The sequence below is a fragment of the Siphateles boraxobius genome, unplaced genomic scaffold, assembly GCF_051911475.1.
Source record: "Siphateles boraxobius isolate OS27281-9 unplaced genomic scaffold, OSU_SipBor_1 3, whole genome shotgun sequence".
Taxonomy (NCBI): Eukaryota; Metazoa; Chordata; class Actinopteri; order Cypriniformes; family Leuciscidae; genus Siphateles; species Siphateles boraxobius.
The window spans coordinates 16,672,214-16,685,605 of record NW_027508919.1 but is presented as its reverse complement, the minus strand read 5'-3'; the positions used below and the strand labels follow the sequence as shown (position 1 = coordinate 16,685,605).

The 13,392-nt window shown below is 36.2% G+C and overlaps 1 protein-coding gene across 6 annotated transcripts in view; it reads right to left on the bottom strand.

Annotated features, from left to right (window-relative positions):
* ablim3 (actin binding LIM protein family, member 3) overlaps positions 1–13,392 on the bottom strand; it is a 66,339-nt gene that overhangs the window by 11,420 nt on the left and 41,527 nt on the right. For 3 of the 6 annotated variants that reach the window (XR_013210376.1, XR_013210377.1, XM_077248018.1), the window contains exons 7-14: positions 11,202–11,289; positions 8,931–8,989; positions 8,755–8,826; positions 6,084–6,239; positions 5,314–5,343; positions 4,356–4,485; positions 3,187–3,285; positions 2,799–2,849 (exon numbers count right to left, since the gene is read on the bottom strand). Coding sequence is in view for 1 of the 6 variants with exons in the window: in XM_077248018.1 (XP_077104133.1) it covers positions 2,799–2,849; positions 3,187–3,285; positions 4,356–4,485; positions 5,314–5,343; positions 6,084–6,239; positions 8,755–8,826; positions 8,931–8,989; positions 11,202–11,289 (685 nt within the window). In the remaining 5 variants the exon portion in view is untranslated. The remainder of the gene's footprint in view (positions 1–2,798; positions 2,850–3,186; positions 3,286–4,355; positions 4,486–5,313; positions 5,344–6,083; positions 6,240–8,754; positions 8,827–8,930; positions 8,990–11,201; positions 11,290–13,392) is intronic. The other 3 variants (XR_013210378.1, XR_013210379.1, XR_013210380.1) reach the window with 3 other exon arrangements.

Below are 13,392 nucleotides of genomic sequence, written 5' to 3'. Positions count from 1 at the left end.
GTCTGAACCACCCTCCACCTATCTACCAATCAATGCCGTGTTGCGGCATCCGGGTTGCCAGCTCTGCTAGTTACCACAGCTGCAGCTACAAACGTGTCGGAATCAGATTAAAAAAAAAATTCTAACATTACGAAACAAAAAAAAACTCGTTATGAATCCGAAATACTTCGTGACAAAGTCCGAAATGAAACAAGAATCTGTATAGGAGATTCCTTTGAAAGATGGAGACGCCTGAAAACGGAGAAGAATTTGAAGACAGACACCAACGTTGCTAATTTTCTCCTGGACAGGTAAGATTCATCTATGTTTGGCTAACTTGTACTTGATGTAAATGGACATTTCAAATATTCATGACAGACGAACAAAATTATGCATGTTCGTGCAAAGTAACGTTACGTTAGCTCATATGGAGGAGGTGGGTCATCGAATTGAAAAGGTAAGGAATTGTTTGTGTAATAAAAACGGCGAGTCGTCATTAACGTACTAACATTAGCAATGCGTTATCAGAGCCCGTTTCTCTGTCATTATAATGAGACGCTGAGGAAAACAACATTAGCACGCCCATTATTGTTTATCATGCAAGTTCTACAGTCAAAAATAATAGAATGACACGTAATCTTTCACATCACATATTTTAGCGTTATGGACGTGTACTGCAGGGTAAGTTAAAAAATACAGCTGGTCGCTTTCAGTTATAGCGTCAGCTAAATGAATAGCTGTATCTTTGATATCGGTTACACACAGTTACAGAGGCTTGTGCTTGTACTTACGTTAATGACAGATACCTACCGTTACAAGTTAGACTAACAGCTACTGTTCTAAAAATGTACTGTCACATACGAGCGTACATCTTTACGATTATATTTGGCTAATCGCCATTAGTAAATTTTTGCGATGTATAATTACTTTGCAAAACAGCTCTCATTTGAAGCATAAACATAATTAACAGAAAAAGCTTCTTGTAGCAGCCTACGTTCCTGCTGTATCCTGCAGCCTATCTGGCTACCTCGAGTCAGGGAGGAGGGAGAGGGGATACACCGCTCTACAGTAATTTGAAAGTGATTGCAGTACCAGTTTTGGCCACATTCTTACATACGGCTCCTTTAATATACGATCGTTTCAAGCTAGCAATGTTGAAATATTTTTTATACATAAAACCAGTTTAATGTATTATTATTATTATTATTATTATCATTATTAACCTTCGTTATTTTGCTATATAAAAAAGATATATTTGACTTGATAAAAACATATTTTTTGGATTGTATAAACATCACCTTTCTTGGTAGTGGGGTGAAAAGGTTGGACTGGCAAAAACCTAAAATGTTGAGCCCAGATAAAATCCTTAATGTTGATCACTGTATTATCCATGATAATTGGTTTAGGTATAAAATTAGATTTTTTTTAAATTAGATTAATTATAAATAAAAATCATAACTAATCATTTGGAAAATTGCACAAGCCTGTAATGCACATACATACAGAATATACACATTCAAATAGACACACAGAGACATGCAGTAAAGGGAAAGATGTACTATTACTATTGTTTATTTAAAGGGGTTTGAGTTCATGGCATTTTGAGGAGATACTGACCAATATGCTTGACAAAAAGGTGTGAGATTGTAAATTTATGAATTAACAGACAGAGATATGCACAAAAACAACCAACTTTTAAAGGATTTGGCACCAGATGTAGTCTATAAGGTCTATTCTATTAGAATGCCAAGTCCCTACAACATTCAATGTGCTGTCAACTGTAAGAGAAACAATATGGCTGCCACCTGAACTCTGTCAATTAGCAGAGTAGGTAATGTTTAGACGTTTATAATTGCTCATTTCAAGCTTAAACAGGTTTGCTTTCCTAAAAGCAGTTTCTCAATTCTGGATCTCGGTTCACTCGCATTCAGTGGGGCTTCTCTGTGGCATCTAATGCGGACACTTCCCAGTTGATCTAAAGCAGAGGGGGGACATGGCAAGCTTTAATCATGCCTCAGCAAGCCTCATCCTTTTTTCATCAACCCCCTTGTGGAAGGAAGGATGCGCTCGCGTCAGTTCTACATTCTTCTGGCATGCAAGCAACGGAAAGCGGGGTGCACTCTAATACTTGAGCAAAGGAGACAACTTCTTATCTCGTTCCACCTGACATACAGTTGCAGGGGGAAAAAAGAGTGTGAATCCTTTTGAGTTACATGGATATCTTTATATTGCTCATAAAATTTGATCTGATCCACATATAAGTCACAACAGTAGAGAAACACAGTCAGCTTAAACAAACAGACAACATTGCTCATGACCGTTGTGCAGGTCTCATCTGCAATTATAGAAAACATTTGACGGATATTATTGCTGCAGCTTTTTATATATAAGTGCTCACATACTTTTTCCATCTTGCTATAATTCAATGAAGACTGTATAATAGTTTGTGTATTATTTAAGCAGACTGCATTCATTTATTGTTATGATTTAGATAAAGATTAGAACAATTTCAATTACCAATTTATTCACAAACCTAGTTTAATCCAAAATGTTCCCATACCTTTTCTTGCAACTGTATTAGGCTAATTCTAAACATGTACCATGGTATATACTTAGTTTGTGCCCGCCAAATCCAATATAAGTGCTTTTTCTTCCACATTTCCAAACTACTTTTATTAAAGGCTTTTGGATGAAGAGTTTGCTGGAGGAGAGCTATGGAGGACACTAACACTAATCAGACACATCTTTCCCATGAGCCCACACTGCCTCAGGACTAAGCATGAGGGAAAACAGACCGGGGCAGGCCGAGCACACTATACCATGTCTCTTATAGATGGGAGGCTTCCTGTAGATGTTGGGATCCCCTGTGGCTGAGAAGAAAGGAAGAGATTAGAAATAAAATGGAGGAGAAGTAAGTGACAGGCAGAAGACAGCAAAGTAAACGAGGCAGGAAATGTTTTTTGTACTTCCACTTCACGCTTCCTGGGACCTTCAGGGTAAGGTGAAGGAGAGTGGAATGGTTGAGGAGAACACAAAAAAGGTACACAAATGGAGTAGCCATACTATAGATGTATAGTATAGACAGATTCAAAAAGTTACAGAGACTTTGATCCATTAATGACATTTTAATTTATATTAAAATATACTACTAATGAATATGAAAGTGATGATAGCAGCCAATGAGATGAATGTTGAGGCCTGGCCTACCTGGCACATGGAAATGCTTGGGAGCTTGGATTGTGGTGGGAGTGCTGGACCGGGCATCTAGCTGACTGTAATAGGGTGAACTTCTGCCACTCTCAGTGCCTGCAGCAAGCCCCAAGCCAATGACAGTAACAGAACCAGAGCATGAGTGCACACTTCCTGTGCGCCCTAACCACACACAGTCAATCATCAGATCAATGATCCAAGATTAGCCAGGCAGGGACAGTATGCATTTCAAAACAGAGAAAAAAACATACTGTGCCAGACAGACGGGTGCATAGGATGTAGGTGGAATGGTGGGACACGCCCCCTAATAAGTGTCAAAAATGTCAATATAGGTTTGTTTTTTGTTAAAGTCAACATGAAATAAAAATCTCTTATTGTGCTCGCTGTATATGATTCATTACGTCTTTTAAAAAAAGTCGTCAAATTAAATACCTTTTGGGGTGACATCACCAAGCTCTCTTGTTGCCACCTCCAATTAATTCAACAACTTTTGAAGATCATTTTCAGTTGGATAAAATCCTGTCTTCCCCACATTTCCAATGTTGTTAATATTAACAAAATTTTTTAAATGTTGCATTGGCAACTAGCAGAAATAAGTCGAATAACTAAAATGACTAAAAAAATGTAAATAAAAAAAAAACAGTTTGACAATATGACAAAATTACTAAAACTTAAAATCAAAGGTGAAAAAATAAAACCAATTCAAAAGATGAATAAATACTATAACAATATATAAATAATATTAAATTAACACTGGCCCTTCCTTTTTTTGTCACTAAATGTCCCATTTCACTTCTCAATATTATTTCATGTTGACTTTAAAAATCAATACTCACTAAATCACTATCAGTCACTCAGCTATGTTCTTGCTATGTAGCTGCAAACCACACTTTTAAGTATATAGAAGGCAAAGCAAGATATATACATGTATATATAGTATATTTTCCAATATACTGCATATTCAGTACAGTTCTCAAGCAATTCCTGCTGAAAACACCAGCTGAGACCAGTATGCTGGTTCAAGCTGTGCTGGTCCACTATCCATGTTGTTTATCAGCAAGAAATGTTGGTCAACTTGCATAGTCTTTCTGATGAAGCTGCAAGCTGGTTGACAGGAATGAGAGTGTATTTTCTGTACTGCTGCGAGCTTGGCAGAAGGAACTCACCGTATCTGTAGTAGTGCTGTGGAGAGCGGGGCATGATGGGAGACATGCCCTGCCTGCTGTAGGTGGGGGAGTCTATGTACCCTGGACTGGAGGATCTTCTCAGCCTCATGTCCATACCGTCATACATGTCCTATTCACATAAACTGTCATTATTCAGAACTCTGATTGTGAGAACCACTCATTTTCATTTGCTCAATGACCAAAATTCCAATCAACTTTCATACTTTCAGTAGTACTGTCAATTTAACACACTTAAATCTAAATCTACATCAGACAGATTAATCATTTGGTTGCAAAACATATTGCTGTTGACTGAGGGTTAGTGATCGGCTTATGTTGAACGATATGGAAATAAACAATACAGTGGCAAGAATAAGTATGTGAACCCTTCAAAAATACCTTAATTTCTACATTGATAATTCATAAAATGTGGTCTGATCTTTCACAATTGTTCAGTCACAATTATAGACAAACACAATCTGACTAAACTAATAACCCACGAAACGTTGTACCTTTACAGGTGCTCTGCCCTTTAAATAAAGACACACAATTCTTGGTTACAAACAAATGTGTTTTTCTCAACAAAGTGTACCATGCCTTGATCCCAAAAGCTTTATTTTAAAAAGGAGATTCTACAAGTTACTAAATTAAAGGGTTTACTTACTTTCTACACCCTGCACTGTGTGAATGATCACTAAAGGTATTCAATAAAAATGTGAAAAGTACAATTGTTTGTGTGTAATTAGTTGGGTCAGATTTTGGGATATTCTGTGTTTGTCTATTAATTAATTCAATTAAATAACACAATTTATGAGTAATCAATAAAGAAATCCAGATATTTTCACAAACGTATTTCTGCCACTGTATAATGATTTTCAGACACTTTTTGTAATGTCTATTACATGATTTACACGTCTGCCAATTTTTTAAACAGTAAATTTAAGTAAAAATCTTCTACCTGAGAATAAGGGGAGAGTGTGCCCAAAGACTGTGGAGACAAAAAAGAAGGGGGAGAGTCAGAATAACAGTAAATCAGAGATAAACCTTCGCTCTCTTCCTCCATGACATCTGATGCGTGAGGGAAGTGAGAAGAGCAAGAGGACGGAGGTGAAGGAGTCACTGTGGTCCGAACAACCTACTTTGTATTTCCCGTAGAACGCAACATTGTCTACTCAGCAAGCAAGAATTGAATGGATAGTTCACCCAGAAATTAAGATACTCTCATCATTTGCTCATGTCTTACCAAACTTTCTATAGACTAGAAACAAATTTATTAGGTAGCCTGTGGTCACCACCCACTTCAATGTAAAGGAAAGAATAGCATTGACAATTGACATTCTGTTAAACATCTCCTTTTGCACCCCCTAAACATCATACAGGTTTGGAACAACATGAGGATTATTAAATGATAGAACTGTCATTTTTGGAAGAACTATCCCTTTAAGCAACCACATAAATCACTAGAATTTTTCAGAGAGCTTTCCAAAGCAAACTAAAGCAAGAAGGCTCAACTAAAATCACTCATATTCACTATTAATAGTGGGAGAATGCACAAACATAGTTATAGCAAACAAAAGCATAAAGCCAGCCAACGGATGCAACATAGCTGAAAAACTCAAAGCAAAGCTATGCTAAGCTCAACTAGGACCAGGCCGGTAGACTCGGCGACAGGGGGAGACATGTTAAAAGTAGACTCAGAGTGGCTCTAGTGGTCCTGTAGGGCAGTACCTCCCCATAGCTGAGACGCTCTAGCCTGTCATCGGAGCAGTATCTGTGACTGGGCTCATAGGACCAGAAGTCTGGCCTCTGCACTTCATAAATGGCTTTAACCTTAGGCAGCGCTGCCAAGTCTTTGTAATCAAGGATCTCGTTCTCCATTTTTGCCTAAGGAGAGGGACAAAGGACAGATACAGACACTCACACGTCAAACGCAATGAGCAGGCCTGCAAAAAACAGCAATCATGACAGGCGAAGACAACGTCAACAACACAATTAAGTGTGGGAATGAGCCTGCGGCACAGTTTGCACATTTACAAAACCACTTTAAAGCAAGTGCTGTTAGGATACAATTGAGCTCATGACTAAAACTGTAATATAGCACATAAATGCTACAAAAATGTTATGACGCTTATTATATCGTCTCTAAGGTGTTTTTGAGCAAGTCGAAATTTCGACACGAAATGAAAATTTACCCTATCTATTGTCTAAATGCATGTTATAGATGTTACTGTGAACAATTCAACCATGTATAAATTCATTTTGTTTTTATTGACTTATTGTTAATTCAAAACGTCACAACTGGACCTTAGGGTAAAAAATACATACAGTACTCTACTTATTTACCCTCATGTTTTTTTTTATTTTATTTTTTCTACATACAATGAAAATCAATGGGGTCCAAGGTGTTTGGACAAAACAGTTGAAATTTTAAACATTTTGTTCTGTATTCAGTAGAATAAAGAAAGTAATTTAGGTTTGGAACAACATGAGGTTGAGTAAATGATGACACATTTTCATATTTGGGTGAACTATCAATTTGGAATGAAGCTTACTTTATTTACCTCCAATCCCAGATAGTGTTTTAAGGTTTCCTATGTAATAAATTCATTCTCACGCTTGACCTTAAGCAGAATATGGACCTGCAGAGCTTGACAGCACATACGCTTACACTGCGTTACGCATATTTTAATCACACACAGAACAAAGGTTACACACTCGGGCCAGCCTTCACTTCCACATGTGATGTCAATGACCACACCACTGCAGAACACACGCAAACACATTGTGAACAAGCCAATAAACTCAAGCACAAGAGTCATCCATCTTGGGGTGGCCAATAATACTTACATTTGTGCATTTGACAGATGCTTTAGTTTTACCCAAAGCAACCTTTAGTGCATTCAAGTTATATATTTTATAAGTACATGCGTTCTCTGGAAATTAAACCTATTAAACCTATAACTTTTGTATTCCAAGTACCATGATCTACTGACTGAGCAACCACATTAATCTTCATGGCACTTTACACTACCGTTCAATCATTTGGGTTTGGTAAGACTTTTTAAATGTTATTTTTTCGAAGAAGTCTCTTATGGTCATGTAGGCTGCATTTATTTGATCAAAAATAGAGTAAAAATATTAATATTGTGAAATATTATTTACAATTTAAAATAAATATTTTCTATGGGAATATATTTAAAATGTAATTAAGGTGATGATGGCAAAGCTGAATTTTCAGCATCATTACTCGAGTTTTCAGCGTCACATGATCCTTCAGAAATAATTCTAATATGCTGATTTAGTGCTCAAGAAACATTTCTAATAATTATCAATGTTAAAGTCCCCCTGTGGTGAAAATCAAGTTTTTAATCTTGTTTATATGTCTATGTTGTATTTTTAATATGCTTTAAGACAAACAATGTGCAAATTCATAAGTCAACAGTATTTTCTCCTTAAAACTGAAAGTGAAAGACAGTCCCAAAATCGCTGGTGTTTCTGATGTCACAAACTAACTTGTAACCAATCACGCCAATGTGTGATAGTGAACGAGTTGATCTTTGAGTGAGTGGGGGCGGGGTTAATTTGCATATTCATAGAACCACGTATACTAAATGAGATAAGGGTGTAGAGTTACATTCAAAAACTTTTAAATATGTAATTTTGGTGATCAAAGATGAGTTTTAAGGGATACAATTATTGACTACAGGGAGACTTTAAAAAACAGATGTGCTGCTTGATATTATTTTGGAAAATGTGATATTTTTTTTCCTGGATAGAATAGAAAGTTCAAAAAGACTGTTAAAAAATAGAAATCATTTGCAACATTACAAATGTCTTTACTGTCACTTTTGAGTAATTTAATGTTTGATGAATAAATGTAATATTTCCTTGATTTCCTTAAAAAATATACAAATATCTTACTGACCCCAAACTTTTGAAAGGTAGTGTATGTCAAACATCAGTGTAACATTAAAAGAATAGTTCACTCAAAAACGGATCTTCTGTCATAATTTATATAATCAATTTCGATCTGTTTCTCATACAAAACTATTGTACAACTTCATAAAATTTGGAATATAGGTTACGTTTTTTTTGCATTCTATTAGAATCTTGAAAGAAACCCCATTAAATAACCAACTACATTTTCCAAAATCTCCACAGAAGAAAATGGACTCATACTGGTTTGAATCGACATGAGGGTGAGTGAATGATGACAGAATTACATTTTTGGGAGAACTGTACCTTTAACTTGTACATTAACATGTACACGTTATGTCAAAATAATCACTAACTTATTATCACAATTTTAAATCCAAAAATTATTTTATTGTATTATTTACAGCTCTACCACATCATTTAGTTGGCATTTAGATGAGCTGGACAGTGATTGGATACTTACACAGATGACTCTGCTGGGTGAACTAATGCTGGAGCCTGGAGGAGAGATGGAGGTTTCTGATGTGCGCCTGAGCTGTAAAATAAAATAAGGAAGAAATCAGCAGAACTTCAGAGTAAGATCTGAAGGCATTTTGAAATTCAGTCTGTATTTGTTAAAAAGAAGTGGAAAAAACTCACTCTCAGTTTCCTCTCTGCTCGAGATGACTGTTTACACACAGGATGCCACACTTCTGAACCTGAGACACAGAGCCAAACAAATAAAAAGAGAACGTTGGTACAGAAGTACAGAAATATTCTAATCCAGCCATCTGCTTATTCAAGACACCTTAAGATGACTTTATTTAAGAAATAAAAAGAAGGTTTTAGAAGATTTAACCATGTGGATTTCAGTTGCATGTACACAACAGTTCAAAAGTTTGGGGTCAGTAAGATTGAAAAAATAAAGAAAAAAATAATACATTTATTCAGGAAGGATGCAATAAATTAATCAAAAGTGAAGGTGAAGACTTTACATTGTAGCAAAATATTTTTTACTTCAAATACATTCTGCTCTTTTGAACTTTTTATTAATCAAATAACCCTGAAAAAGGGTACCACTGTTTCCACCAAAAAAGCAACTGTTTTCAACATTGATAATAATAAAATTATGAAATGCAGCTTTGTATTTTTGACCAAAATCTATCTATCTATCTATCTATCTATCTATCTCTCTCTCTCTCTCTCTCTCTCTCTCTCTCTCTCTCTCTCTCTCTCTCTCTCTCTCTCTCTCTCTCTCTCTCTCTCTCTCTCTCTCTCTCTCTCTCTCTCTCTCTCTCTCTCTCTCTCTCTCTCTCTCTCTCTCTCTCTCTCTCTCTCTCTCTCTCTATATATATATATATATATATATATATATACACGTATATATAAAATGTCTGTAATGTATATGCACAATGAGATTTTTAATCTGAGTTTTCTATAGTTTGGAAGCATATGGATAACTCAAGCTAAGGCAAATACATTTAATGTAATCACAGGAGAATAAAGGCCAGAGTGCATTCTGGTGTGGCATTTCAATTTCAGATTGATGGGTTTTTTAATCCGATGCTCTGTCTCGGTCTAGCTCATTCTCTCCAGTTTTCATTCAGTACATATCTCTCTCTCTTTGCGCATGATATTGTAATGTGCTGATGCCTGGATCTGCTGACTTTTAAATACATTTACCTCGAGGCGTGTTCGCTAGCCTGTAACACTCTTACACATTTCAGCGCTGAATGTGAAACAGAACAGACTAACTGTGTAGAAAGACCTGCGGCGCATTCTAATGTCCACCAGCCACTGGCACTAGAAGTCATATGAGCGATCACACAGGGAAATCTACTGAATGGGGCATTAAGATAGATTAAGATGAGCCTCTATGACTCTTTGAGGAATAACATCAGTTTCTTTATTAAGGTCGTCCCAATACAGCCTTTACCTCCCACATGAATCTTGCAAACAGTTCATGATGTTCTGGAACTGCAGCTAAATATAATAGATTGTCATTTAATATTCTAAAAGAGCTCTTTTATTAGAAAAGTCCTCATCTGTTCTGTCACAAGGATAAACTAGGACTAACTCACAGGAAATACAGATCTCAAATGAGATAGTATTAATATCTCAATTGGTTTTCCTAAACAAAACCACAATTAAATGAAGTACAATTTAAGAATTTTGTTCAAGTATCTTACTTGACTTTTTTGAAACCTTTTAACCTACGTTTCCTGTAGTGTTTTAGATGAAGTCTCTCACAATGCAGTCACAACAATTGCCAAGGTCAGCTGTAAAAAGTCAAAACAATTCTCCTAAGCTAGCATTAATGTCATAGCTTTATTCTCCTACTTTACTGTTATGTCAGTGAATGCCAGCTTTTCACTTTCTGTGTTGAGTTGTCTGGAAGATCTTTCTCACTAATTCAAATCCCACAAGCACGTGATACATTTGAGAGTCCTTATGTCATTGCATACATTTTATGGAAGGCACATGCCCAATTTAATGTAATACTATACTGTAATACTAATTTCAGACAGAGACACTCTCCTAAGAAGTGCCATTATTTGGACACTTTCTACATTGCAGTGATACACGCAATCACATTTCATGTTGATGTTATCTCGTTTCAAAAGGTTTATCTTTTATATGTTGATTTCGTCTTCATTTAAAATGAAAGATGTTTATTTAAAGATCAAGTAAATTTTGTTGCAACATTTTGGCAACGGCATTTTCATATGAACTGCAAAGTTCATAGAAAATGTTATACAATATTTAGTTTGACCACATGTGGTTGACAATCAGCTTTTTCTGAAAGTTAAGCATCTTTCACTGAGCATTTGTTAAAATAAAAAAAGGCCTTATTTGGAAGAGTTTCAAGCTTCAATGTTGCATCCTATTCATGGAAAGTGCCAGCTGTTGGCCTTTTTAACCTCTCCTCACCTGTGAGATACATCTCCTCTCCTTCTGTAAACATCATCTGACACCGGGCACAGCGAGCACAAGTGGGGTGGTAGTGCTTCCCACCAGCCTAGACAGAGAAATAAAGGGACAAAATGTCAGAGGATAGAGGATTTTAAAACCACACGTAAAAGCACATAAAATCTCCACCTATGGAACCCATTATCTGAGCGCAATAAACACTGTAAACGCATGCTTGTCTCAACAGTGACTTTTAAATGCATTTATTATTACTATACCATATTAACCAACAGAGCACTCCTACCTTTATTGCTGTTTTAATACTGTTCAAGACTCATTTAAGCTCCACAGACGTTTAATGACTCTCTTGCTCACCATACACACTTTTAAAGCTTACAGAGATCCTTCAGTGCCACAAATCAGTAATTGAGAGAACTGTTCCTCTGGGACATTTAAAACAAGGAGTGTTTGTTGATGGAACTGCAGAGAATTTTTAACATTTACAAAGTTTCTTTAGAGTTAGTTGAGAAAAGGGGACAAAATGAGATTAAGATGATGCCCCCAAAGTCAAGTCAAGTCACATTTATTTGTATAGCTTTTTACAATACAGATTGTTTCAAAGCAGCTTTACAATGATAACAGGAAAATAATGCAACAAAGCATGTTTCGACTGTACATCAAATCTAAAAGAAATATTTATGTATTATGATTATAATTATATAAGAGTAAGTTCCAGTCCCTGAATCTGATTGGTCGAGCAGCGTTCTAACAGTGCTGATATAACAGTTGAAAGAATGTAACAAAGAATGTTATGTGACAAGTGAAGTCTTTATGAGTGATTCATTTAATCATATTTATTAAAAAAAATGATTCATTCAGGAACAACACATGTAACTGTCTTTATGAACGAGTCACTGATTTGTTCAAAACTGATTAATTGGAAATTATTCAGAAATGAAACATGTGAGTGTCTTTATGAAGGAGTCACTGAATCAACTTCACAATTTGTTCAGCTAAAGCAATCAGCTAAAACTATTTGTTCATTCACGTTCACACTGATTCATTCATGAACAAAACATTCATTTCATAATTTAATCAATTGAAATTCATGCAACGGATTCATTTAGTAAAGAAATATGTGACTGACTGAATGAGTAACTGAATAAGTCACTCAAGATTCAATTAAAACGCTGATTCCTTCAGGAACAAAACATGTGACTCTCTTTATGAGTAAGTAATTTAATTCATTCTCTAAATTGATTTGTTAATTTATTCAGATTCATTCAGAAACTACCGTCTTTATGAATGAGTCAAATTAGTCAACTTAAATGATTTGTTCAAAAACACTTATTCTTTCAGGAATTACTGTGTGTTGCTCAGAGACAGTAATTATTATGTGGCTTCATTTGGAACTATTAGAAGAACAAAAACAGAAAAATTAACTGCACACAATGCATCTAAAATGCAAGAAGTGTTTAGGCTAGTATGACAGTTGCTATCTATAGACAAATATTGCAAATACACCAAATGTTGTCTCATTGGGAAGTCCAGAAAAAAAGGGTTGTACTGGACAGGAGGCACAGAGCAGGTGGCAAGAGAAGGCCAGTTTATGAGTTAGAGACATAGTGTATGCTGTCATTGCTCCAGGAATCAGCAAGCTGTCAGTTTCTAAGTGCTCAGAGGCATGTGGTATCACTAGGTGTCTCCCAGGGGGAATGAGTGCAAATCAAACAGGCAGATAAAGATAAATCAGCCTGTGTCCCACTAGCTATAAATAACCTGACTTGAGCTCTCGCTGGAACACGGAGCACTTCACACCAGCCACTCTGACTGGGATCAGAGCTAACAGAGCGACAGGAATGAGTTAGTTTGTGTGAGTACACAATCTCACACAAATTCTTTTCAAATGTGGTGTGTATTAGCATTAAGCTTCATCAGCTTTTGAACTCTCGGCTGGCAAATTATCTCCTTTCTTATTTGTATGTAAACTACCTCATCATGTTTCTCTTCCCCTGTGGCAGTCAGATTACTCAAAGTCTCTCTCTCACGCTCTCTGTCTCTCTCTCTAACTCCATGACTCTACGACCCTGTTCAGTAGTGTCACAGAAAATAGCAAATCAACAAAAGAAAGGGTGCCAGGGGTACCTGCCAAAAGAATCATTCTTGCTTATGAAGCATCAAAGACCAGAGTATTAGGCCCTTCCTCTGAAGG